Raw genomic sequence first — 24,000 nt, 5'->3', positions numbered from 1 at the left:
AGAGTCTCAGAGAGTCACTGAGAGTCACTGAAGTCACAGACAGTCTCAGAGAGTCACTGAGAGTCACTGAGAGTCATGGAGAGTCACTGAAGTCACAGAGTCACTGAGAGTCACTGAGAGTCACAGAGAGTCACTGACAGTCACTGAAGTCACAGAGTCACTGAGAGTCACTGAGAGTCACTGAGAGTCACTGAAGTCACAGAGTCACTGAGAGTCACTGAAGTCACAGAGAGTCACAGAGAGTCACTGAGAGTCACTGAGAGTCATGGAGAGTCACTGAAGTCACAGAGAGTCACAGAGAGTCACTGAAGTCACAGAGAGTCACAGAGAGTCACTGAGAGTCGCTGAGAGTCTCAGAGAGTCACTGAGAGTCACTGAGAGTCACTGAAGTCACAGAGTCACAGAGTCACTGAGAGTCACTGAAGTCACAGAGACACAGAGAGTCACTGAGAGTCACGGAGATTCACTGAGAGTCAAAGTGAGTCACTGAAGTCACAGAGAGTCACTGAAGTCACAGAGTCCCAGAGAGTCACTGAAGTCACTGAGAGTCACTGAAGTCACAGAGTCACTGAGAGTCACAGAGAGTCACTGAGAGTCACTGAGAGTCACTGAAGTCACAGAGTCACTGAGAGTCAGAGAGTCACTGAAGTCACAGAGTCACAGAGAGTCACTGAAGTCACTGAGAGTCACTGAAGTCACAGAGTCACAGAGAGTCACTGAAGTCACAGAGACACAGAGAGTCACTGAAGTCACAGAGACACAGAGAGTCACTGAGAGTCACTGAGAGTCACAGGGAGTCACTGAAGTCACAGAGTCACTGAGAGTCACTGAAGTCACAGAGTCAGTGAGAGTCACAGAGAGTCACTGAAGTCACAGAGTCACAGAGAGTCACTGAGAGTCACTGAAGTCACAGAGTCACAGAGAGTCACTGAGAGTCACTGAAGTCACAGAGTCACAGAGAGTCACTGAAGTCACAGAGTCACAGAGAGTCACTAAAGTCACAGAGTCACTGAGAGTCACTGAAGTCACAGAGTCACTGAGAGTCACAGAGAGTCACTGAAGTCTCAGAGAGTCTCAGAGAGTCACTGAGAGTCACTGAAGTCACAGACAGTCTCAGAGAGTCACTGAGAGTCACTGAGAGTCATGGAGAGTCACTGAAGTCACAGAGTCACTGAGAGTCACTGAGAGTCACAGAGAGTCACAGAGAGTCACAGAGAGTCACTGAAGTCACAGAGTCACTGAGAGTCACTGAGAGTCACTGAAGTCACAGAGTCACTGAGAGTCACTGAAGTCACAGAGAGTCACAGAGAGTCACTGAGAGTCACTGAGAGTCATGGAGAGTCACTGAAGTCACAGAGAGTCACAGAGAGTCACTGAAGTCACAGAGAGTCACAGAGAGTCACTGAGAGTCGCTGAGAGTCTCAGAGAGTCACTGAGAGTCACTGAGAGTCACTGAAGTCACAGAGTCCCAGAGAGTCACTGAAGTCACTGAGAGTCACTGAAGTCACAGAGTCACAGAGAGTCACTGAAGTCACAGAGACACAGAGAGTCACTGAAGTCACAGAGACACAGAGAGTCACTGAGAGTCACTGAGAGTCACAGGGAGTCACTGAAGTCACAGAGTCAGTGAGAGTCACAGAGAGTCACTGAAGTCACAGAGTCACAGAGAGTCACTGAGAGTCACTGAAGTCACAGAGTCACAGAGAGTCACTGAGAGTCACTGAAGTCACAGAGTCACAGAGAGTCACTGAAGTCACAGAGTCACAGAGAGTCACTAAAGTCACAGAGACACACAGAGTCACTGAGAGTCACTGAAGTCACTGAGAGTCAGAGAGTCTCAGAGAGTCACTGAGAGTCACTGAAGTCACAGACAGTCTCAGAGAGTCACTGAGAGTCACTGAGAGTCATGGAGAGTCACTGAAGTCACAGAGTCACTGAGAGTCACTGAGAGTCACAGAGAGTCACTGACAGTCACTGAAGTCACAGAGTCACTGAGAGTCACTGAGAGTCACTGAGAGTCACTGAAGTCACAGAGTCACTGAGAGTCACTGAAGTCACAGAGAGTCACAGAGAGTCACTGAGAGTCACTGAGAGTCATGGAGAGTCACTGAAGTCACAGAGAGTCACAGAGAGTCACTGAAGTCACAGAGAGTCACAGAGAGTCACTGAGAGTCGCTGAGAGTCTCAGAGAGTCACTGAGAGTCACTGAGAGTCACTGAAGTCACAGAGTCACTGAGAGTCACTGAGAGTCACTGAAGTCACAGAGACATAGAGAGTCACTGAGAGTCACGGAGATTCACTGAGAGTCAAAGTGAGTCACTGAAGTCACAGAGAGTCACTGAAGTCACAGAGTCCCAGAGAGTCACTGAAGTCACTGAGAGTCACTGAAGTCACAGAGTCACTGAGAGTCACAGAGAGTCACTGAGAGTCACTGAGAGTCACTGAAGTCACAGAGTCACTGAGAGTCACAGAGAGTCACTGAAGTCACTGAGTCACTGAGAGTCACTGAGAGTCAGAGAGTCTCAGAGAGTCTCAGAGAGTCACTGAGAGTCACTGAAGTCACAGACAGTCTCAGAGAGTCACTGAGAGTCACTGAGAGTCATGGAGAGTCACTGAAGTCACAGAGTCACTGAGAGTCACTGAGAGTCACTGAAGTCACAGAGAGTCACAGAGAGTCACTGAAGTCACAGAGAGTCACAGAGAGTCACTGAGAGTCGCTGAGAGTCTCAGAGAGTCACTGAGAGTCACTGAGAGTCACTGAAGTCACAGAGAGTCACTCAAGTCACAGAGACACAGAGAGTCACTGAGAGTCACAGAGAGTCACTGAAGTCACAGAGAGTCACAGAGAGTCACTGAAGTCACAGAGTCACTGAGAGTCACTGAAGTCACAGAGAGTCACTGAAGTCATAGAGAGTCACAGAGAGTCACTGAGAGTCACAGAGAGCCACTGAGAGTCACAGAGAGCCACTGAGAGTCACAGAGAGTCACAGAGAGTCACTGAGAGTCACTGAAGTCACAGAGTCACTGAGAGTCACTGAGAGTCACTGAGAGTCACAGAGAGTCACAGAGAGTCACAGAGAGTCACTGAAGTCACAGAGTCACTGAGAGTCACTGAAGTCACAGAGTCACTGAGAGTCACAGAGAGTCACTGAAGTCACAGAGAGTCACAGAGAGTCACTGAGAGTCGCTGAGAGTCTCAGAGAGTCACTGAGAGTCACTGAGAGTCACTGAAGTCACAGAGTCACTGAGAGTCACTGAGAGTCACTGAAGTCACAGAGACACAGAGAGTCACTGAGAGTCACGGAGATTCACTGAGAGTCAAAGTGAGTCACTGAAGTCACAGAGAGTCACTGAAGTCACAGAGTCCCAGAGAGTCACTGAAGTCACTGAGAGTCACTGAAGTCACAGAGTCACTGAGAGTCACAGAGAGTCACTGAAGTCACAGAGTCCCAGAGAGTCACTGAAGTCACTGAGAGTCACTGAAGTCACAGAGTCACTGAGAGTCACAGAGAGTCACTGAGAGTCACTTAAGTCACAGAGTCACTGAGAGTCAGTGAAGTCACAGAGTCACTGAGAGTCACAGAGAGTCACAGAGAGTCACTGAAGTCACTGAGAGTCACTGAGAGTCACTGAGAGTCAGAGAGTCTCAGAGAGTCTCAGAGAGTCACTGAGAGTCACTGAAGTCACAGACAGTCTCAGAGAGTCACTGAGAGTCACTGAGAGTCATGGAGAGTCACTGAAGTCACTGAGTCACTGAGAGTCACTGAAGTCACAGAGAGTCACAGAGAGTCACAGAGAGTCACTGAAGTCACAGAGAGTCACAGAGAGTCACTGAGAGTCGCTGAGAGTCTCAGAGAGTCACTGAGAGTCACTGAGAGTCACTGAAGTCACAGAGAGTCACTCAAGTCACAGAGACACAGAGAGTCACTGAGAGTCACAGAGAGTCACTAAAGTCACAGAGAGTCACAGAGAGTCACTGAAGTCACAGAGTCACTGAGAGTCACTGAAGTCACAGAGAGTCACTGAAGTCATAGAGAGTCACAGAGAGTCACTGAGAGTCACAGAGAGCCACTGAGAGTCACAGAGAGTCACTGAAGTCACAGAGTCCCAGAGAGTCACTGAAGTCACTGAGAGTCACTGAAGTCACAGAGTCACTGAGAGTCACAGAGAGTCACTGAGAGTCACTTAAGTCACAGAGTCACTGAGAGTCAGTGAGAGTCAGTGAGAGTCACTGAGAGTCACTGAGAGTCACTGAGAGTCACTGAAGTCACAGAGTCACTGAGAGTCACAGAGAGTCACAGAGAGTCACAGAGAGTCACTGAGAGTCACTGAAGTCACTGAGAGTCACTGAGAGTCACTGAAGTCACAGAGTCACAGAGAGTCACTAAAGTCACAGAGACACACAGAGTCACTGAGAGTCACTGAAGTCACTGAGAGTCAGAGAGTCTCAGAGAGTCACTGAGAGTCACTGAAGTCACAGACAGTCTCAGAGAGTCACTGAGAGTCACTGAGAGTCATGGAGAGTCACTGAAGTCACAGAGTCACTGAAGTCACTGAGAGTCAGTGAGAGTCACAGAGTCACTGAGAGTCACTGAGAGTCACTGAGAGTCACTGAAGTCACAGAGTCACTGAGAGTCACAGAGAGTCACAGAGAGTCACTGAGAGTCACTGAAGTCACTGAGAGTCACTGAGAGTCACATAGAGTCACTGAAGTCACAGAGTCACAGAGAGTCACTAAAGTCACAGAGACACAAAGAGTCACTGAGAGTCACTGAAGTCACTGAGAGTCAGAGAGTCTCAGAGAGTCACTGAGAGTCACTGAAGTCACAGACAGTCTCAGAGAGTCACTGAGAGTCACTGAGAGTCACTGAGAGTCACTGAAGTCACATTGAGTCACTGAAGTCACAGAGTCCCAGAGAGTCACTGAAGTCACAGAGTCACTGAGAGTCACTGAGAGTCACAGAGAGTCACTGAAGTCACAGAGTCACTGAGAGTCAGTGAGAGTCACAGAGAGTCACTGAGAGTCACTGAGAGTCACTGAGAGTCACTGAAGTCACAGAGAGTCACAGAGAGTCACTGAAGTCACAGAGAGTCACTGAGAGTCGCTGAGAGTCTCAGAGAGTCACTGAGAGTCACTGAGAGTCACTGAAGTCACAGAGAGTCACTAAAGTCACAGAGAGTCACAGAGAGTCACTGAGAGTCACTGAGAGTCACTGAAGTCACAGAGTCACTGAGAGTCACTGAAGTCACAGAGAGTCACTGAAGTCATAGAGAGTCACTGAGAGTCACAGAGAGCCACTGAGAGTCACAGAGAGTCACTGAAGTCACAGAGTCACTGAGAGTCACTGAAGTCACAGAGAGTCACTGAAGTCATAGAGAGTCACTGAGAGTCACAGAGAGCCACTGAGAGTCACAGAGAGTCACTGAAGTCACAGAGAGTCACTGAAGCCACAGAGAGTCTCAGAGAGTCACTGAGAGTCACTGAGGTCACTGAAGTCACAGCGAGTCACTGAAGTCACAGAGAGTCACTGAAGCCACAGAGAGTCTCAGAGAGTCACTGAGAGTCACTGAGGTCACAGAGAGTCACAGCGAGTCACTGAAGTCACAGAGAGTCACTGAAGTCACAGAGAGTCTCAGAGAGTCACAGAGAGTCACTGAAGTCACAGAGAGTCACAGAGAGTCACCGAGAGTCACAGAGAGTCAATGAGAGTGACTGAAGTCACAGAGAGTCACTGAAAGTCACCGAGAGTCACTGAAGTCACAGAGTCACTGAGAGGAGGCAGGGTCAGGACAGATCAGCAAGAGGTAGGTGTGTGGGTGTGTGTGTGTGTGTGTTGAGGCGTGTGTGCATTTACACGTATGCGTGGTAGATGAAGGCCCATCCTCGCGGTCTCTCCAGGACATTGTACAGGAAGTTTTGCAGCCGTCTGTAGAGAGCGTTTCTCTTCGGAGGTTTCTTTCCTCCAGAGACGCTGCTGCGCTGCCGCCGAGGCCCCTCCTCCCCGCCTCAACACACGACACGTCGCACATGTTAAACATGATGGAAACTACACGTCACACAGGTTAAACATGAGGAAAACTACACGTCACACGTTAAACATGACGGAAACTACACGTCACACAGATTAAACATGACGAAAACTACACGTCAAACAGGTTAAACATGAGGAAAACTACACGTCACACGTTAAACATGACGGAAACTACACGTCACACAGATTAAACATGACGAAAACTACACGTCAAACAGGTTAAACATGAGGAAAACTACACGTCACACATGTTAAACATGATGGAAACTACATGTCACACGTTAAACATGACAGAAACTACACGTCACACAGATTAAACATGACGAAAACTACACGTCAAACAGGTTAAACATGAGGAAAACTACACGTCACACGTTAAACATGACGGAAACTACACGTCACACAGGTTAAACATGATGAAACAAACAGCTGTCTGGAGTAGATCTGCTGATAAATGTTGTAATCAATATAATTGATTGATGAGCTGTCTGGTGGTTTCAGGCTGAAATGGTTCAAAGCGTCTGTGATGATTTTAACCGTTTCATTTATTTATTTAAACAAAGTTACATTTTAATGAATTCAGTCACTTTGCATCAGCCAATCACAGCTCAGCACCTGTCTGACATTCTCTAACCGGGCTGCTCCAAACCTGCAGGTCCATATCAATTACATCCAGCAATGTTTCCACCTGGTTCTCATGTTTACATGACATCATCAGAAAAACCTCATTTAGTTACACACACACACACACACACACACACACACACACACACACACACACACACACACACACACACACACACACACATACATACACACACACAGGATGTGTACCTGCAGCGATCAGCAGAGCTCCGTCCCTGCTGGATTCGGTCCCCCCGGCCTCCAGACCCACGAAGCCGACCTTCAGCTTCTTCTGGTCGGCCTGCGCTCCGGGGAACACCCCGCCGTTCCGGGACTTCTGCACCATGACGGAGGGCCGCAGCGAGCTACTGCCAGCCCGCAAACACTGCACCGAGGCCGGCCAGGCCCCGCGGGAGCATCGCTGCCGCGGAGCGGAGCAGGAGAACAGGAGGAGAGGATGAGGAGGAGAGGAGGAGAGGAGGATGGTGATGGAGGACAATAGAACCGCAGAGCGTTAGACAGGCAGCAGATTGGCTGATCAGCAGCTTTTTCTCTCCTCACCGACTTCCCGCACGAAGAGGAAGTGGAATGACGTCACTGACGGTTATTGATCAGCGCAGATAAAAAAAAAGATCACGTGATCAGATTGATTAGCGGTGAAAAGAAATAGACCCAGAGGATGTGTGTGTGTGTGTGTGTGTGTGTGTGTGTGTAACATTGTGACATCTCCGCCCGTCACCATGGTGACCGGGTCATCTGAAACTGGTAACCGTGGCAACCGGAGGAGAGGCAGCTGGGGCTGTGACATCACAGGAAGGAGCTGCTGTGATTGGTTCACTGAAGGTAAACAAAAGGACATTTAAAAAAAATCAGACACAAAACTATAAACTGATCATTAAATAATCAAATTGATCAATAAGGACAGATTTTCTGATCAGATCAGTTTGATTTGGTGAGTCGTAGACGTCTGACCTGTTGCAGACGTTAAAGGGTTAAAGAGCCTCAGACGTCAAATGTTCTGAGACAAAACTGATTCAAGAAAAGTACAAATACTTCACTTCTCTACTGCAGTACATGTTCTTAGTTACTTCCCACAGCCAAATCTGGAGCGGAGGAGGAGGAGGAGCAGGGAGGAGAGGAGGAGGAGGAGAAGCAGAGGAGGAGGTGGAGGAGCAGGGAGGAGAGGAGGAGGAGGGAGGTGGAGAGGAGCAGAGGAGGAGGTGGAGGAATGGAGCAAGGAGGAGGAGGAGGAGGAGGAAAGGAGCAAGGAGGAGGAGGAGGAGGAGAGGAGCAGAGGAGGAGGTGGAGGAGCAGGGGGGAGAGGAGGAGGAGGAGCATTGAGGGGAGGAGGAAGGAGGTTGAGGGGAGCAGAGGAGGAAAAGAGGAGGAGCAAGGAGGAGTGGAGGAGCAGAAGGAGGAGGAGTATTAATCAGCCTTTGTGCACATTTTTTACAGATGGCTTTGAGTCCATTTAAAAAAAAATTAAAGAAAAGATTTTGGCCATTTATCTTCTTGAAGAATATCAGATTGATCTTGAATATCAGATTTATCTTGAAGAATATCAGATTGATCTTGAAGAATATCAGATTTACCTTCTTGAAACATTTTTGGGGTTTGTGTTGTGTTGTTTTCTTTTTAAAAAAAACCCAAACATTTATCAACTAGAAACTGTAAAACCGTCCAACGGTCCCTGAACAAATCAAATAAATTTAACAGGTCTGAGAAACAAAATTCCAGGACTTTAGTTTACCAAAACATTTCAAGGACTGGAAATTCCTATTCGCAAATTCCAGGACTTTTCCAGGTTTTCATGACTGTAAGAACTTGGTTTTGAAAAGAGGCGAAATGTCCCTTTAAAGGTCAAGCTATGTAAACAAATATGACATCAGAGATGACCTCATCATGATGAGGTCATCTCTGAGGGCGGTGGGCGTGGCTTATACATATCACAGATCTACTATAAATCTGAAACCACCAGTCTCCAAACTCCAAAAACTTTATTTTTAATTCACAAAATCAACAAAAACAAGTTTCACATTCAAAAAGCTGACTGATGGCAGCGCTAGTTTCCACGGCAATGCATCACCAGAGGAGACGACCAGGAGGAGCGATGTGATTGGCCAAGGTTGAGCGGTTTCATTTCTGTACTGATTGGTTGGCAGTGATAGAAAAAAAAAAAAAAAGTACGGCAGCCCAAAGAGTCCAAACAGAGCAGGGGTCAGGGGTCAGAGGGTCAGTAGGGCTGACCCTTGATGAACCTGGAGAACATGGCGAAGGCAGCGACTGGTTTATCTGATGGGACCATGTGACCCGAACCCTGCAGGACGACAGAGGTCAGAGGTCAAAGTGACAAACAGTCCCACTGAAAATCAATACAAAATAAATCATTAAAATAAATATAAATAAATACATAAGAACAACAATAACAACAACAGTCCCGTGTTGATAAACAACAGAGCAGACGTTCTCAAAGTCTGGACTCCAGACCAGACGGCAGGTCAGTCTGGATCCGGATTTGGGCCACAACTGGATCAGGATCAGGATCTGGTCGTCAGTCTGGATCCGGATCCAGCTGTGAACCGGCTCCGGTAATAATTCGACGTGACGACTGAAATGACTCTAACGTTTCGAAATCTAAAAATCTTTTCTCCTCATCGATAAACTTTTGGTTTTTTAGAAAATAAAAATGTGTTTGAAGGTCATCATGGCAATCCTGGCCCGAGGTTACACCTTCAGCGTTTCCCTGTTAGACATCATGTTGTCATGGTAACATCAACAGCCGGCAAGCAGAAGAAGCTTAAGTCATCACGTGTCAGAGTTCAAAGGTCGGCTAACAGCCGTCTGTTTAAAGTGAGACAGACCTGACCTGAAGAGGAGAGGACGAGGACACTGAGACAGACCTGACCTGAAGAGGAGAGGACGAGGACACTGAGACAGACCTGACCGTCAATCAACAAACCAGCTGTCTGTCAGTTCTCTGCAGACGCGTTTCTGATCTGCCAAACGATGGACAGAAACTAAACGTCCATCTCTGACGCCAAGGACATTAAAGAGTTTAAACAAGACAGGAGACGGCAGAGACATTCAGTGAGAAAAAGTGACCAATAAAAATCTTCTGCTGATCAATTGTTCCCGACAGAAACCAGATTCAGAGCTTTAGATATTTCAGACGTGCTGCTGCTGTGGACTGTGGACAGTTCCTGACAAACCTATACAGTCTCTGTAACCGCCGTCTTCAGTCCACAGAGACCCTTCAGACAGGTTTGTCCTCTCAGATTCAACTCAAACAGAAATCTGACCGGAGACATTGTTTTGTTGAGTCATCATCTCAACCAATCAGCTGTCCGATCAGCTGAGCCAGACGTTTCCCGTCATGCCCTGCGCCCTTCAGCTGCGGCGCCTGGCTCTAAAATCTGCGGCCGCCATCCACTCACGACATCAGAGCTTGCACACAATGTGACTGCCACGCACCGAGCAGCCATCGACCCTGCGCAGCACGGACCAATGAAAGCTGAGCAGCAGCATAGCTCCACCCCCTGCACTGATACACGTGGATGACATCACAGACACACCTGCATGACATCACAGGATCATGAAGGAGTTTACCTTGACAGTGAGGAAGGCGATGTTGTCAAACTCTTTGACAAAGCCTCCGACCTGCCGGCCGTCTTCGTCATCGTAGAGCCATGGACGCCTCTGGACCTCCACCTGTAAAACATGCCCATGTCAACACACACCTGAGAGACACGCCCACATCCACACACACCTGAGAGACACGCCCATGTCAACACACACCTGAGAGACACGCCCATGTCAACACACACCTGAGAGACACGCCCACATCCACACACACCTGAGAGACACGCCCATGTCAACACACACCTGAGAGACACGCCCACATCCACACACACCTGAGAGACACGCCCATGTCAACACACACCTGAGAAACACGCCCACGTCAACACACACCTGAGAAACACGCCCACATTCACACACACCTGAGAAACACGCCCACATCGACACATCTGAGACACGCCCACATCATCACACTTGAGAGACACACCCATGTCAACACACACCTGAGACACGCTCACAACACACCTGAGACACACGCCCACATCCACACACACCTGAGACACGCCCACATCCACACACACCTGAGACACACTCACATCATCACACCTGAGAGACACACCCATGTCATCACACACCTTGAACTTAGGGACTGTTTGTTGTCCATTTATCATAATATTAATTATTGATTATTGATCAGTATGGTGTTACCTGCTGTTGCAGAGACTCAACGAACCACTCGTCCCCCATGAAGTTACAGGCCATGTCCACATCCCCGTTATAGACCAGGACCCGGTACTTCTGCACAGACAACACCACAGTTTACACACACCTGGATCTACATGCCACGCCCACCTGGACACCAGCCAATCAGAGCTCACAGACGTCACACCTTGGCTCGAATCAGGAATTTCATCATTCATCACTTTTTTTTGATCAAGGTCTTTTTTATTAACATATTAAGAAAAAAAAAAACGACCATATACATATTCATTTTACAAACTCTCCCCCCCCCCCCCCCAACACCAACATCCGAACACGGCCAGACAAAAAAAAAAAAAAAAAAAAAAAAAAAAAACAAGAAATCAATAAATCAATGAACGAATAGATAAAATAAAATAAAACAAACATATATATATGATAAAATATTTATATAATTAAATAAAAATATATACATATATATATAAGTAAACCACATAAGGTAGATAATTAAATCAAGATTAATACATAGATACATACTGAATACGTACACACATGCGTGCTATAATTCAATATTATCTGCATTCACATTCTCTAAATAGTTCAGGAAGGGCTGCCAGGCAATAGAGAATTTCCGAATTGACCCTTTTAAAGTGTATCGAATTTTTTCCAGTTGAATGTAATATGTGACCTCTCTCACCCAGCGTGTATATACAGGTGGTGATGCATCTTTCCATTTTTGTAATATCATTCTTCTTGCTAAAAGAGTACAAAAAGCTATCATATTGGTTTGTAGCTTAGTCAAGCTGACATTTCTTAGAGTCACTCCAAACAGAGCAATAAATGGGCATGGTTCCAGTGAGGAATTACAAACCTTCAACAAGGTATTAAAGATGGATTCCCAAAAAAAGCTCAGCTTTGGACAGGTCCAAAACATGTGTATTAAGGTAGCAGGCTCCCGTCGACAACGATCACAGGTAGGGTCAAGATCTGCTTTAACCTTGCATAGTCTTGCCTTAGACCAGTGAAGACGGTGTACAATTTTAAATTGAATTACTGAGTGTTTAAGGCATATAGAAGTGGAACAGATTCGGCCAATTATTTTCCCCCAATGTTCTTCTGAGATTTGTTCACCTAAATCTTCCTCCCATTTCTTCTTGAGTGACTCCAGAACTGCCAGCCTTTGTGTATGCAACATCCCATATATTAAACTTATTATCATTCATCACTTTGACTGGATTATTGTTTGGAATATCTGTTTCTATTTGATACCAAAATAATTACAATTGTCATTATTGTCATTATTATTATTATTATTATCATTATTATTATTATTATTATCATCATCATCATAAAAAGGTGTACAGGTGTGTTGTGTTGACTGACCAGAGCAGAGAGCAGCTTCAGGTACTGTTTCCTGACGTCCAGGTAGAGACGACCGTATTTCAGATTCACCTCAGAGCTGCAACAGGAAGAACAGGTGAGCACAGGTGAGCATAGCTGAGCACGAGAGAGCATGGGATGGAGGGTGTGTCTCCAAGTGTGTGTGTGTGTGTGTCTCTCCAGGTGTTTATGCAGGTGTGTGTGTGTGTGTGCAGGTGTGTTTTCAGGTGTGTCTCTCCAGGTGTGTGTGTGTGTGTGTGTCTCCAGGTGTGTTACCTGCACATGGCCCAGTCCAGGGCCTTGGCGCTGATGTGCAGAGCGGCTCGGACGTACGGGTTGTTCAGGTAGAGGGTGGAGGGGGTGGAGTTGGTGCAGGGGGGGTCCAGACGGACGGACAGGTGCAGAGACGTCAGACTTCGTAACTTCTGCTCACACAGGGGAGAGGAGAACACCTGGTCTGTACCAGTCTGTCAGGTGAGGGCACATGAAAGGACGAGACACTCACCTGGTTCCACAGCCGAGTCTCCGGGTGGCTGATGAAGGAGTTCCCCAGGTCTCTGATCACCAGCTTGCCCTGATCAATGCTGACAAACAATAACAGGAAGTCAACCTCTTAGCTCACACTACACCTGCAGCAGCTCACAGGTCAAAGGTCACAGCTTACCTGACTCTCTGGTGGACTCCACCTGGACACGGAGCGTACAGGTTGTAAATGTTTAGTCCTGAGCTGTAGACCATATGCTGAACCTCTGACAGCTGCAGGAGAGAGAAACACCAGAGACACACAACACCTGAGACATACCAGAGACACACCTGAGACCCACTGTTCCACCTGATAAATCCGGCTCAGACCGGTTGAGACTCACGGTGTCGGTGCAGTTCGTGTTGGGGTTGTTGTAGAAGTTGCACTTTCCGTCGCTGCAGCATAACTTCTGAAGCTCCGCCCACACCTGACTTCCCAGCAGGCCATGGTAGTAGGCAAAGAACACCAGAGAGTTATCATTCATCTCATAACTCGACAACCCGTTTCCCACGGCAACGCCCTGCAGGACAGGTGAGACACAGCAGCAACCACAGGACAAGTGAGACCACAGCAAACACAAGACAGGTGAGACAGCAACAAACACAGGACAGGACTGCAGTGTTTGTACCTGCAGGTTGAGGCTGGCATCCTCCATCACTCTCTCAGCGAGCGTCGGGATGTAGATTCCTCCGTAACTTTCTCCAGTGAGGAACAGCTGGTTCTTGCTGAACTCTGGAAACAGACGCAGGAACTCCTTCAGAGCCAGGTAGTTGTTCATCGACACCTGAGGGGGAAAAACACACTTTAAGCATCCTTACAGACAACATCCACACAGACGGACAACACCCCGACCGACAGACAACACCAGGAGCACATCAAGTCCTGGGGCACGTGGATCCTCAGGGGGAAGCTGTCAGAGCAGCTCCTCTTTATTAGTGAGGACGGCAGTGAAACACTTAAGGACTCTGATCAGGTGGACCAGCTCAGGAGCGATGCCTCAGCCTCCTGGAGAGAGTCAACAAGTCTTTGTCCCCTGGCAGGTTGAAGCTTTGGTGCCTTCAATTCAGTCTCCTGCACAGGCTGATGTGGCCCCTGATCATCTCTGAGGTCCCGGGCTGATGTGGCCCCTGATCATCTCTGAGGTCCCGGGCTGATGTGGCCCCTGATTATCTCTGAGGTCCCCGGCTGATGTGGCCCCTGATCATTCCTGAGGTCCCGGGCTGATGTGGCCCCTGATCATCTCTGAGGTCCCGGGCTGATGTGGCCCCTGATCATCTCTGAGGTCCCGGGCTGATGTGGCCCCTGATCATCTCTGAGGTCCCTGGGCTTTGACAGACTGTAGAGAGGGATCTGCTCTGTACCAGGGGACCGGGTGTCCTCAGGTACACCACCACCTGTAGGGACACGGTCCTCTGGAGTTTCCTCTGTTCCCTGACAGAGGGGTAAAGTGCTCCGCATTAAGGCGGGAATGATGAACAAACCAGCTTCAACATACAAGCCGCCTACAATGTATCCTGTGTCTTCATTTGTCATTTACGACATCTATTGCACGTCTGTCCGTCCTGGAAGAGGGATCCCTCATCATCCTCTGCCGCTCTTCCTTTTTTTCCTGTTACAGGGGTTCTTTTTCAGGAGTTTTTCCTCTGTGATGTGAGGGTCTGAGGGCAGAGGAATGTCGTACACTGTAAAGCCCTCTGAGGCAAACCATGTTTTGTGAAAATGGGCTCTATAAATAAAAGTGACTTGACTTGACTCTGAAGGACCCTCATTCAATAACACAGAGAGGACCTGACACCTGAACCACCTCCAGCAAACCTCAAACACACAAGATGAGTCTGACATGAGGTCCTCACGTCTGCAGCACAATCAGTTGCTCAAGAGTCTGGACCAGCAATACTCAATCTGCTCTGCTTGGGGGCCACATTTGCGAAATGACACGGGGCCAGGGGCTAGTCATGGCGCCCCATACATGTATCCAGGATTTGAGGACATTTGGTTCTAACCTAGGCTCTCTGTTGGGGGTGTGGGGGCTCCATTTTCACGCCGTTTTATGCACTCTGGCACCTTATGGATACTAAAAGGACAAAAACTATTCATAGTGTCAATCATTTTATTTTTATTGTCAATTAGAAAATGGTTTTGAGGGCCACCAGGGACCCTGTCAGGGGCCAAATTTGGGGTCACTGACCTCTGTGTCGTTGGTGATGTAGTTCCCGTCGTCAGAGTATGAGAAGCCGACCCCTGCTGGAGACTCCAGGTACAACATGTTGGCGATCTGTCGGGAACAAATAACCAATCAGTTTTCAGGACTAACAGCTACATTAAAGAATACTTCACCCAAAAAATTATGGTCTGTACATCAGGAAGTCTGTCAATTTTCCTTGAGCTCAGTGAAAGAACTCTGCACATATGGATTGATTGATAGATTGATTGATGATTGAACTGGGCACCATGTCTAACAGTGACACTGTGTTCACAAACTGTCACTCGACTGGTTGGGTCCCCCTGGTCCAGTCGACACTCAGGACTCATAGCGAACCTCTGAGTGTGACTCACAGACAGTCCTTCAGTGGGTCAAATGTTTCAACCAATGAGCTGTCACCTGCTGTGGTCACACGGTTCATGATGGTAAAGGTCACATGACGGCACGCAGAGATGAACTGACCTTGTTCCAGGAGTACTCGTTGTACTGCAGCGTCACTCCGTCATCCTGGATCTGAAACCGCAGAGATCAGAGGTCAGCAGGTGTGACATCACACTGGCATCACAGAGTCAGGTGGGCGGAGTCAGAGGGTACCAACCAGGAAGGGTCCGTGCTCTGTGAGCAGTCCATCCAGAGAGCTGCAGCCAGGGCCGCCGTTCAACCACAACACCAGCGGGTCAGTGGATGGTTTGTTCTGGGACTCCACGAACCTGAAGGCGAAAACAACAACACGCTCTGTAATCAACAACATTACATACTGAAAACAACCACAACAACACGCTCTGAAAACAAGCGCAACTGTACACTCCGAGAACAACAATGACAACAACTGTACACTCCGAGAACAACAATGACAACAACTGTAAACTCTGAGAACAACAATGACAACAACTGTAAACTCCGAGAACAACAATGACAACAACTGTACACTCCGAGAACAACAATGACAACAACTGTACACTCCGAGAACAACAATGACAACAACTGTACACTCCGAGAACAACAATGACAACAACTGTACACTCCGAGAACAACAATGACAACAACTGTACACTCTGAGAACAACAATGACAACAACTGTACACTCTGAGAACAACAATGACAACAACTGCACACTCTGTAAAACAACAACAATAACCGTAAGCTCTGAAAACAACAACAACTTTACGCTCTGAGAACAACTACAGCAAGTCAAGTCAGTTTTATTTATATAGCCCATTATCACAAAACATGGTTCGTCTCAGAGGGCTTTACAGTGTACGACATCCCTCTGCCCTCAGACCCTCACATCACAGAGGAAAAACTCCTGAAAAAGAACCCCTGTAACAGGAAAAAAAAAGGAAGAAACCTCAGGAAGAGCGGTAGAGGATGATGAGGGATCCCTCCACAGGACGGACAGACGAGTGATAGATGTCGTAAATAACAAATGAAATACAATCATGGCAAAAAAGGAAAGGGGGGTGCGGAGAGGGGAGAGAGGGGGAGAGAGGCACGGCAATAATGGAAACAGACCCGTCATATTACAATAACGATAGGTGTGAAATCATTAAATGCACTCTATGATGATGTTGAGGGCGAAGATAACAGTTTCATGCATATGCTGATAGGGAGGTGTCCAAAGGCAGGATCACAGCATCAGCACAGCTATCACCACGGTCAGGTACAGTCAAGGTTACGGCCAGGATCCAGGGAAACTAGGAAACAAGGGAGCAGGAACGCTCCCGAGAGGCAACAGGATTAGCGTAGTGCAGTTCAACAGACCCAGGCTCTGTAATCGCGAGCCCCAGGTAGTGAGAGTATCACAGATGTTAGGCTAAGCTAAACTACTGAGGCTAAACTACTGAGGCTAAACTACTGAGGCTAAACTAAACTACTGAGGCTAAGCTAAGCTTGCACATGGCAATGCAGTTAACAGACAAGCATGATTTCTGATGGCAGCATTGAGAGAAGGAAAGGAGCTCAGCGTATCAGGGGAAGTCCCCCGGCAGGTTAAACCTATGTCAGCCTAACTATGGGCTGGTCCAGGCAGCCTGAGCCAGCCCTGATTATAAGCTTTATCAAAGAGGAAGGTCTTAAGTCTACCCTTAAAAGTTGAAACGGTGTCTGCCTCCCTGACCGAAAATGGAAGATGGTTCCATAGGTGAGGAGCATGGTAGCTGAAGGCTCTGGTTCCTAACCTACTTTTGAAATTTTGGGAACCACAAGTAACCCCTGCTTTCAGAGCGCAGTGATCTTGAGGGTTGGTAAGGAACTATGAGCTGTGACAGATAAAACGGAGCCTGACCATTTAGAGCTTTGTAAGTAAGGACGAGGATTTTAAATTCAATCCTGGATTTCACAGGGAGCCAGTGCAGAGAAGCTGAAACAGGAGAAATATGATCCCTTTTCTTGCTTCCCGTTAAAACACGAGCAGCAGCGTTCTGCACCAGTTGGAGAGACCTAAGAGATTTGTTGGGGCAACCAAATAATAGGGAATTACAGTAATCCAGTCTAGAGGTGACAAATGCATGTACTAATTTTTCAGCATCTGTTTGGGATAGGATATGTCTAATTTTTGCGATGTTACGCAAGTGAAAGAAAGCCGTCCTTGAAGTTTGTTTTATATGGGAGGCAAAGGATAAATCCTGGTCAAATAAAACTCCAAGGTTCCTTACAGTTGTGCTAGAGGCCAAGGTAATGCCATCTAGAGAAATTAAATTGTTGGAAAAGGAGCTTCTGAGGTGTTTTGGGCCAAGAACAATAACTTCAGTTTTGTCTGAATTCAACATCAGGAAATTACGGCTCATCCAGGCTTTTACATCCTTAAGACATGTTTGAAGTCTAGATAGCTGATCAGTTTCATCTGGTGTCATAAATAGATAGAATTACGTGTCGTCAGCATAACAATGGAAATTTACAGAGTGATTTCTAATTATGTTGCCTAGAGGAAGCATATATAAAGTGAAAAGGATTGGTCCAAGCACAGAACCCTGTGGCACTCCAAAGCAGACCTTTGTATGTACGGAGGGTTGATCATTGATGTGAACAAATTGGGAACGATCTGATAAGTATGACTTAAACCAGGCTAGTGACGTTCCTTTAAGGCCAATTAAGTTTTCCAGATTTGATGGTCAATGGTGTCAAATGCGGCACTGAGATCTAATGGGATTAATACAGAGACCAGACCCGTGTCAGAAGCGATAAATAAGTCGTTATTCATTTTTACTAGTGCCGTCTCTGTACTATGATGAACCCTGAAGCCTGACTGAAAGTCCTCGAATAAACTTTTGTCTTGGAGAAAGACACAGAGCTGATGAGCAACCACTCTCTCAAGGATTTTAGAAATAAAGGGGAGATTAGATATCAACAACAACAGCAATGCGCTCTGAAAAAACAACTCCCTTTGAAAACAACAAAGAACAATGACTGTACGCTCTGAGTACTACTACAACTACAACCGTACACTCTGAGAACTACTACAACTACAACTGTACACTGAGAACTACTACAACAGCAATGCATTCTGAAAAACAGCAACAACTCGCTTTGAAAAACACAACAACACCAACAGGGGTTTTTCCAGACAGGAGGTTCATCAGACTCTGACTGTGACTCTGAACTCTGAGCTGATTTACTGTGAGACGAACGTTTGAACGCACGCGCGCGTCGAGCGAACACTAAGCGCGCTTTATTAAAACGGCGGCATGCAGGTGAAGCAGTGAGGGAGAGGATAAATGCTGGTCTTCATCTGGGTTCAGGCCCTCAGGGGGAAAACGCTCACTGAAGCAGCTGAAAATGAAATCTATAAAAACATCGTTCAGAAAGGTCGACAGATTTCACTTTCAAACCTCACTTTGGTTTGATTCGTATTTGACGTTAAACGGAGTAAATCTTCGTTCGGCGGCCGTTTGAACGTGTAGTCGTTTAAAGGCCAACAGGATGCTGTTTGGACACATAAATGTCCTCTGGACTCATGTCCTGCTGAGGACATTCATATTTAATATTGATATAAAGCTCACAGCAAAAACACCACAGGAGCTTTGTTTATGGGCCTGAGAGTTACTGTGATGATTGTGGGTTAGATTATGGTGACACACGTGTGGGGACGGGACTTTTATTCACTGATATTTATTATTGATTTGGTTTACTGTCTTTTATCGTATGTTGGTATTTTAGCCTGATGGATGCTTTTTAAATTTAATCTATTATTGGAGTTTTGTTTTATTTTATTATTTTGGATATATTCATGTTATATTTCCTTCAAAAATGTGTTTATATGTTTTACCTACTCATTGATTTATAGACTAAAATGTGGTGATGTGTGTATGAAAATTCAATGAAATATTATTTATAAAAACGCAGCACGATGCACAACATGTGTTCTGATGTGAGCGCATGTCTGCGGTGTGTGAGACTGGTGAGCCATAAAATGTTATAAAGATAAATGATTGATTGTAATTAAAAACTGTGCTGTTATAACAAATAATCATCAGGGAATGAGAGCACATCCAATCAAAGTCTGTAAATCCTCTTCTGACGTAAGACGCTGCAAAATAATTCTGCTTCGATATTGATCAGATTGCTAAAATACAGACAACCCGTGTCTGACAGTTTGCTTCAGGTGGGAGGAGACAGGTAGAAACTCTGCGTTTCTTCTCGAAAACCTGCCAGCAAGCAGGTTATGTTCAGAGAGTCAGTTACCATGGTGACTGTCTGAGTCTGTTACCATGGTAACTGACTCTGAGTTTGACTTAACTCTTAACTCTCTTTCTGAAACGGATATCACAGAGTTTTTCTGAACGATGTTTTTATAGATTTCATTTTCAGCTGCTTCAGTGAGCGTTTTCCCCCTGAGGGCCTGAACCCAGATGAAGACCAGCATTTATCCTCTCCCTCACTGCTTCACCTGCACGCCGCCGTTTTAATAAAGCGCGCTTAGTGTTCGCTCGACGCACGCGTGCGTTCAAACGTACGAGTTGACACAGACGACACGGGCGGCGATTTTCTCCCATGATGCTTTTCTCTCCTCAGCTGCTGCAGCTGTTACTTTTCTTCCTAAATATGGGCTCGTGTTCTCCGTAGGCAGCACGAGGACCTCGAGCTCCGACGGGCTCGAGGAGCTCGGTTTCTGTTTGTCAGCGGTCGCCGCGGTGAATCGAGGTATCGGGACTCCGTGGATGACGGCTTTTTATGGAGGTCGTGCACGCGCCGAACTCAGAGTGAACACGCTCAGAGCTGATTGGACGGATTCAGATCAGCTGATCTGGACCCCAAAACTCCTTTCTGGAAAAAACCTCTGAAAACAACAACAACAACAACAACAACAACAACAACAACAACAACAACAACAACAACAACCTGAAAACAACAACAACAAGATGCTCATGTGCGTCAGCTGCAGCGGTGGAGGCAATATTCAGTATCTTTACTAATGTAAAAGTATTAATACCACTCCCTGAAAATACTGTTAGTAAAAGTCCTGCACTGAAAATGTTAAAGGTAAAAGTAAGTAAGTATAATCAAGAAAAATTACTTAAAGTATTGCAGTAAAATTATTCAATTTTTAATTTTAGAAACACACAAAAACCTAAAAATTATTTCTTAAATTACAAAAAAAACAGCCCCAAACTTCAAAATGATTAAAAAAATAGAAAAACACACCAGACAAATAAAATAACATCCACAAAACTCAATTACTTCAAAATTGAAACAAAAAACACCTTCAATTAATAAAGGAAGAAAACACCCCAAAAACAAAAAAATAAATAAAAAATAAATTAGATTAATTAAAAAAAAAAAAAAGACAATGAGTTAAATGTTCATGAAATATTTATCAGCTGATGAACCAGATGACGGCTCGTTGGTTTTGTTGTGCAAATGTTGGTAATTTATTGATGACAAACATCAGATGTTATAAACTCACTGAGTTCTTATGCAAAAATCTTAATTTGTGACGTGATAAGAAGTTCAGTACAAGTACCTCACACTTGTACTCAAATACAGTACTTGAGTAAATGTACTTAACTACACTGCAGCTCTGGTCAGCTGTGTGTGTGTGTCTGTGTGTGTGTGTTTGTATATGTGTGTGTGTGTGTGTGTGTGTCTGTGTGTGTGTGTGTGTGTGTGTGTCTGTGTGTGTGTGTGTGTGTCTGTCTGTGTGTGTGTGTGCGTGTCTGTGTGTGTGTGTGTCTGTCTGTCTGTGTGTGTGTGTGTGTGTCTGTCTGTCTGTCTGTGTCTGTGTGTGTGTGTGTGTGTGTGTGTGTGTGTGTGTGTGTGTGTGTGTGTGTGTGTGTGTGTGTGTGTGTGTCTGTCTGTGTCTGTGTGTGTGTGTGTGTGTGTGTGTCTGTCTGTCTGTGTGTGTGTGTGTGTGTGTGTGTGTGTGTGTGTGTGTGTGTGTCTGTCTGTCTGTGTCTGTGTGTGTGTGTGTGTGTGTGTGTGTGTGTGTGTGTGTGTGTGTGTGTGTGTCTGTCTGTCTGTGTCTGTCTGTGTGTGTGTGTGTGTGTGTCTGTCTGTCTGTCTGTCTGTCTGTCTGTCTGTCTGTCTGTCTGTGTGTCTGTGTGTGTGTCTGTGTGTGTGTGTCTGTTTCAGGTGCTGACCAGTAGTGCAGGTGTTTCCCGTCGGCCACGTTCAGGTATCCAGAGAACTGTCTGAAGCTCGGCTGTTTCTGCAGACCAGGCAGGTACGTCACCTCATCTGCTGCCGGCGCCGCGGCTCCGCCCACCACGCAAAACAGGAAGTAAAACAGCAACGCCGTGGCCTGCATCTGAAACACAACAGGAAGTGTGTGAGCTGTGAGCGCAGACAGCAGGGGGCGCTGACTGTTGGTTATTCATGGGGGAGGATTGTTAAATAATATTTCAGCCCTGTGGAGGGACCGATGGTTTTATTTGGGCTTTTGGGGAGGGACGGACAACTTTAAATGGCTGCATTTTAGGTTTATTGCCTTCAAAACCCGAGGGCAAGTTTTCGTTAAGGAAATCTGACAATTTATCTTTTTGGTGAATCCTTTTTTTTTCCTGATAAAAAGATTTTGTCAATTTTTTTCTCTTATATTATTTTGGCAATTCTGGCTTTTTCCCTTTAAATTCTTTTGGTGAATATTTTACTCTAAAAAATTATGTATTTTTTATTCCTGGTTTCTTTCTTTTAAAGTTCTGTTTTCGGTTCTTAAACTGTTTTTTCTTTTTGGACATTATTTCTTAAAAAGGGGAGTTCTTACTTTATTATTGCCATTTAAAAAAAAAAAAACATGCCCTCCAAAGCCAGGGCTGCTTCACCCCCTGCTCTGATAAATGAACCACAGTCCCTTAATGTATCATGTGGTTCGGAGAGCAGTCTGAAGCAGGCGGCAGGGGGCGCTGCAGGGCGGCAGGAAACACATCAACGTTTTATTTTTTTTTTCATTGTTTTGACTGATTTCTATGAGCCGAATTTATCACAACAAGTCATCATATAATAACACGACTCGGTTAGCGTTCAATAATTGACCGTTTCCTCCCGGTGAGAGAATTAAAGTTGAAATGATGAAATCTGTCATGGAGTTTGGTGGACATCGCGATAAAGGATTCACGCGCCGAGCAGTACGTTTAAATGCGTCAGACAGTTTTGTGAGCCGGCTAACGTTAGCTCAGGCTAACAGCTGACACACCGGAATCAGAAACTGATGTTTAAAGTTTGTTTGAGGCAGAAACGGGAGCAGCAGAATTTATCAGAAGTTGTTGCTGAATCAATATGTGTCCCTGTGTGGATTTATGAAATGATCCTTTTCAACCAGGAAAGGAAAAAAGATTTAATTTGGAGATTTTTAAATGAAGTTTGGCATGAAGGTGATTATGCGGGCGGAACGGAAGCAGAGCAACTCCTCCTGAAATCAGCTGATTCTAAAACTCTGTCCGGTTTTCTTTCCGCCGAATTTATCACAACTTCCTGATTGTTAAAATGTTTCAGTCGTGACTCATTAAATCACTTTGAGGAAATAATGTCAAAATGGTGCCGGACTGAATGAAGGGGCCAAAACACACGATGTTAACAGATGATAACGTTTATGGCGAAATTTCTTTAAACCGAAGTTATCGCGAAACTTTTCCGATTCAGAATTTGTGTCATACTTGTTTCATGAACGACAAGTTTTTCTTCAGACGAGAGATGAACGTTAAATACAGCTCTTTCTGAATGAGGTTTGGCAGACAACACATGGCGGGAGCAGAGTGTCTCTGTCTGACTGACTGTCCACTGAAACAAACTGTCCACACAGACTAACTGTCCACAGAGAGAAACTGTCCTTTAACTCAAACTGCAAACTGAAAATATGACCCAAACACATTGAGGTCAGTTTCTGTCCACAGGTTCGAGACCCGGAAACGGTTGAGTTTCAGGCTAAATGCTAAAATCAAGAAAAACCAAACGGAGTTCTGAACGTAGACGGACTCACGTCTTCCCCTTCTTCTGTCTCTTCTTCTTCTCCCGTCTCCCCTGCTTGTCTCACCTGGTTGTCTCAGTCCGCTCGGCAGGTGAAGCTCATATGACCGCAGCTGCCGACTATCAAGAATAACAGCTGATCACATGACAGCGGATGGTCACATGACATGTTTACAAACTAAGAGCTTCACTCTGACAGCCCGACGCGTTTATTTTGAAGGGTTTGGCTAAGACAGACATGCGCAGTTTGGACCGCCGTCTCACTGAGCGCGTTGCATGATGGTTAGTATTGTTTTGTCACAACAAAGGGTTAAAAAAACGACCTAACTTCTTCTCATTCATCCATTAATCTGTCGATGAGTAATCTATAAATCGAAGAACAAATAGATCCAATAATCTGTCAATATTTAACTTAATAATCTATTATTCCATTTTGGGTTTTCTCACCGAATTTTTGAATTTTTTGGAGATTTTTTTATTTTTTGTGCTGTCAGATGATTTAATGTGTCTTTGCTGTCCAACCCATGTGTCCAACCAGAATCTCCTCAGGGACAAAAATGAGCAGA

At 45.9% G+C, this 24,000-nt stretch overlaps 2 protein-coding genes across 4 annotated transcripts in view; both read right to left on the bottom strand.

The window, feature by feature from the left end:
* The window catches only part of LOC121956838 (potassium voltage-gated channel subfamily KQT member 2-like), a 28,310-nt gene extending 19,814 nt beyond the window's left edge, over nucleotides 1–8,496 (bottom strand). For 2 of the 3 annotated variants that reach the window (XM_088071292.1, XM_088071294.1), the window contains exons 1-2: nucleotides 6,867–7,739; nucleotides 5,856–6,006 (exon numbers count right to left, since the gene is read on the bottom strand). In XM_088071292.1, the coding sequence (XP_087927418.1) occupies nucleotides 5,856–6,006; nucleotides 6,867–7,002 (287 nt within the window). In that variant the 5' untranslated portion in view covers nucleotides 7,003–7,739. Of the gene's footprint in view, nucleotides 1–5,855; nucleotides 6,007–6,866 lie in introns of all 3 variants that reach the window. The other variant, XM_088071297.1, reaches the window with a different exon arrangement.
* Nucleotides 8,497–8,636: 140 nt separating this feature from the next.
* ctsa (cathepsin A) lies at nucleotides 8,637–23,608 on the bottom strand. Its single transcript, XM_088071299.1, has 14 exons — nucleotides 23,448–23,608; nucleotides 21,613–21,779; nucleotides 15,636–15,747; nucleotides 15,500–15,550; nucleotides 15,023–15,109; nucleotides 13,463–13,618; nucleotides 13,178–13,354; nucleotides 12,976–13,067; nucleotides 12,817–12,895; nucleotides 12,588–12,736; nucleotides 12,315–12,390; nucleotides 10,941–11,030; nucleotides 10,263–10,364; nucleotides 8,637–8,973 (listed from the first exon to the last, which is right to left on the bottom strand). The coding sequence occupies exons 2-14, from the start codon at nucleotides 21,777–21,779 to the stop codon at nucleotides 8,890–8,892; spliced, it is 1,422 nt and encodes a 473-aa protein (XP_087927425.1). The 5' UTR covers nucleotides 23,448–23,608; the 3' UTR covers nucleotides 8,637–8,889.
* Between the last annotated feature and the right edge of the window lie 392 nt (nucleotides 23,609–24,000).

The sequence above is a fragment of the Plectropomus leopardus genome, chromosome 2 (genome assembly GCF_026936395.1).
Source record: "Plectropomus leopardus strain MGB_pleo_1.0 chromosome 2, ASM2693639v1, whole genome shotgun sequence".
Lineage (NCBI taxonomy): Eukaryota > Metazoa > Chordata > Actinopteri > Perciformes > Serranidae > Plectropomus > Plectropomus leopardus.
The sequence above is the reverse complement of the archived record's forward strand: the minus strand, read 5'-3'. Positions and strand labels throughout refer to the sequence as shown.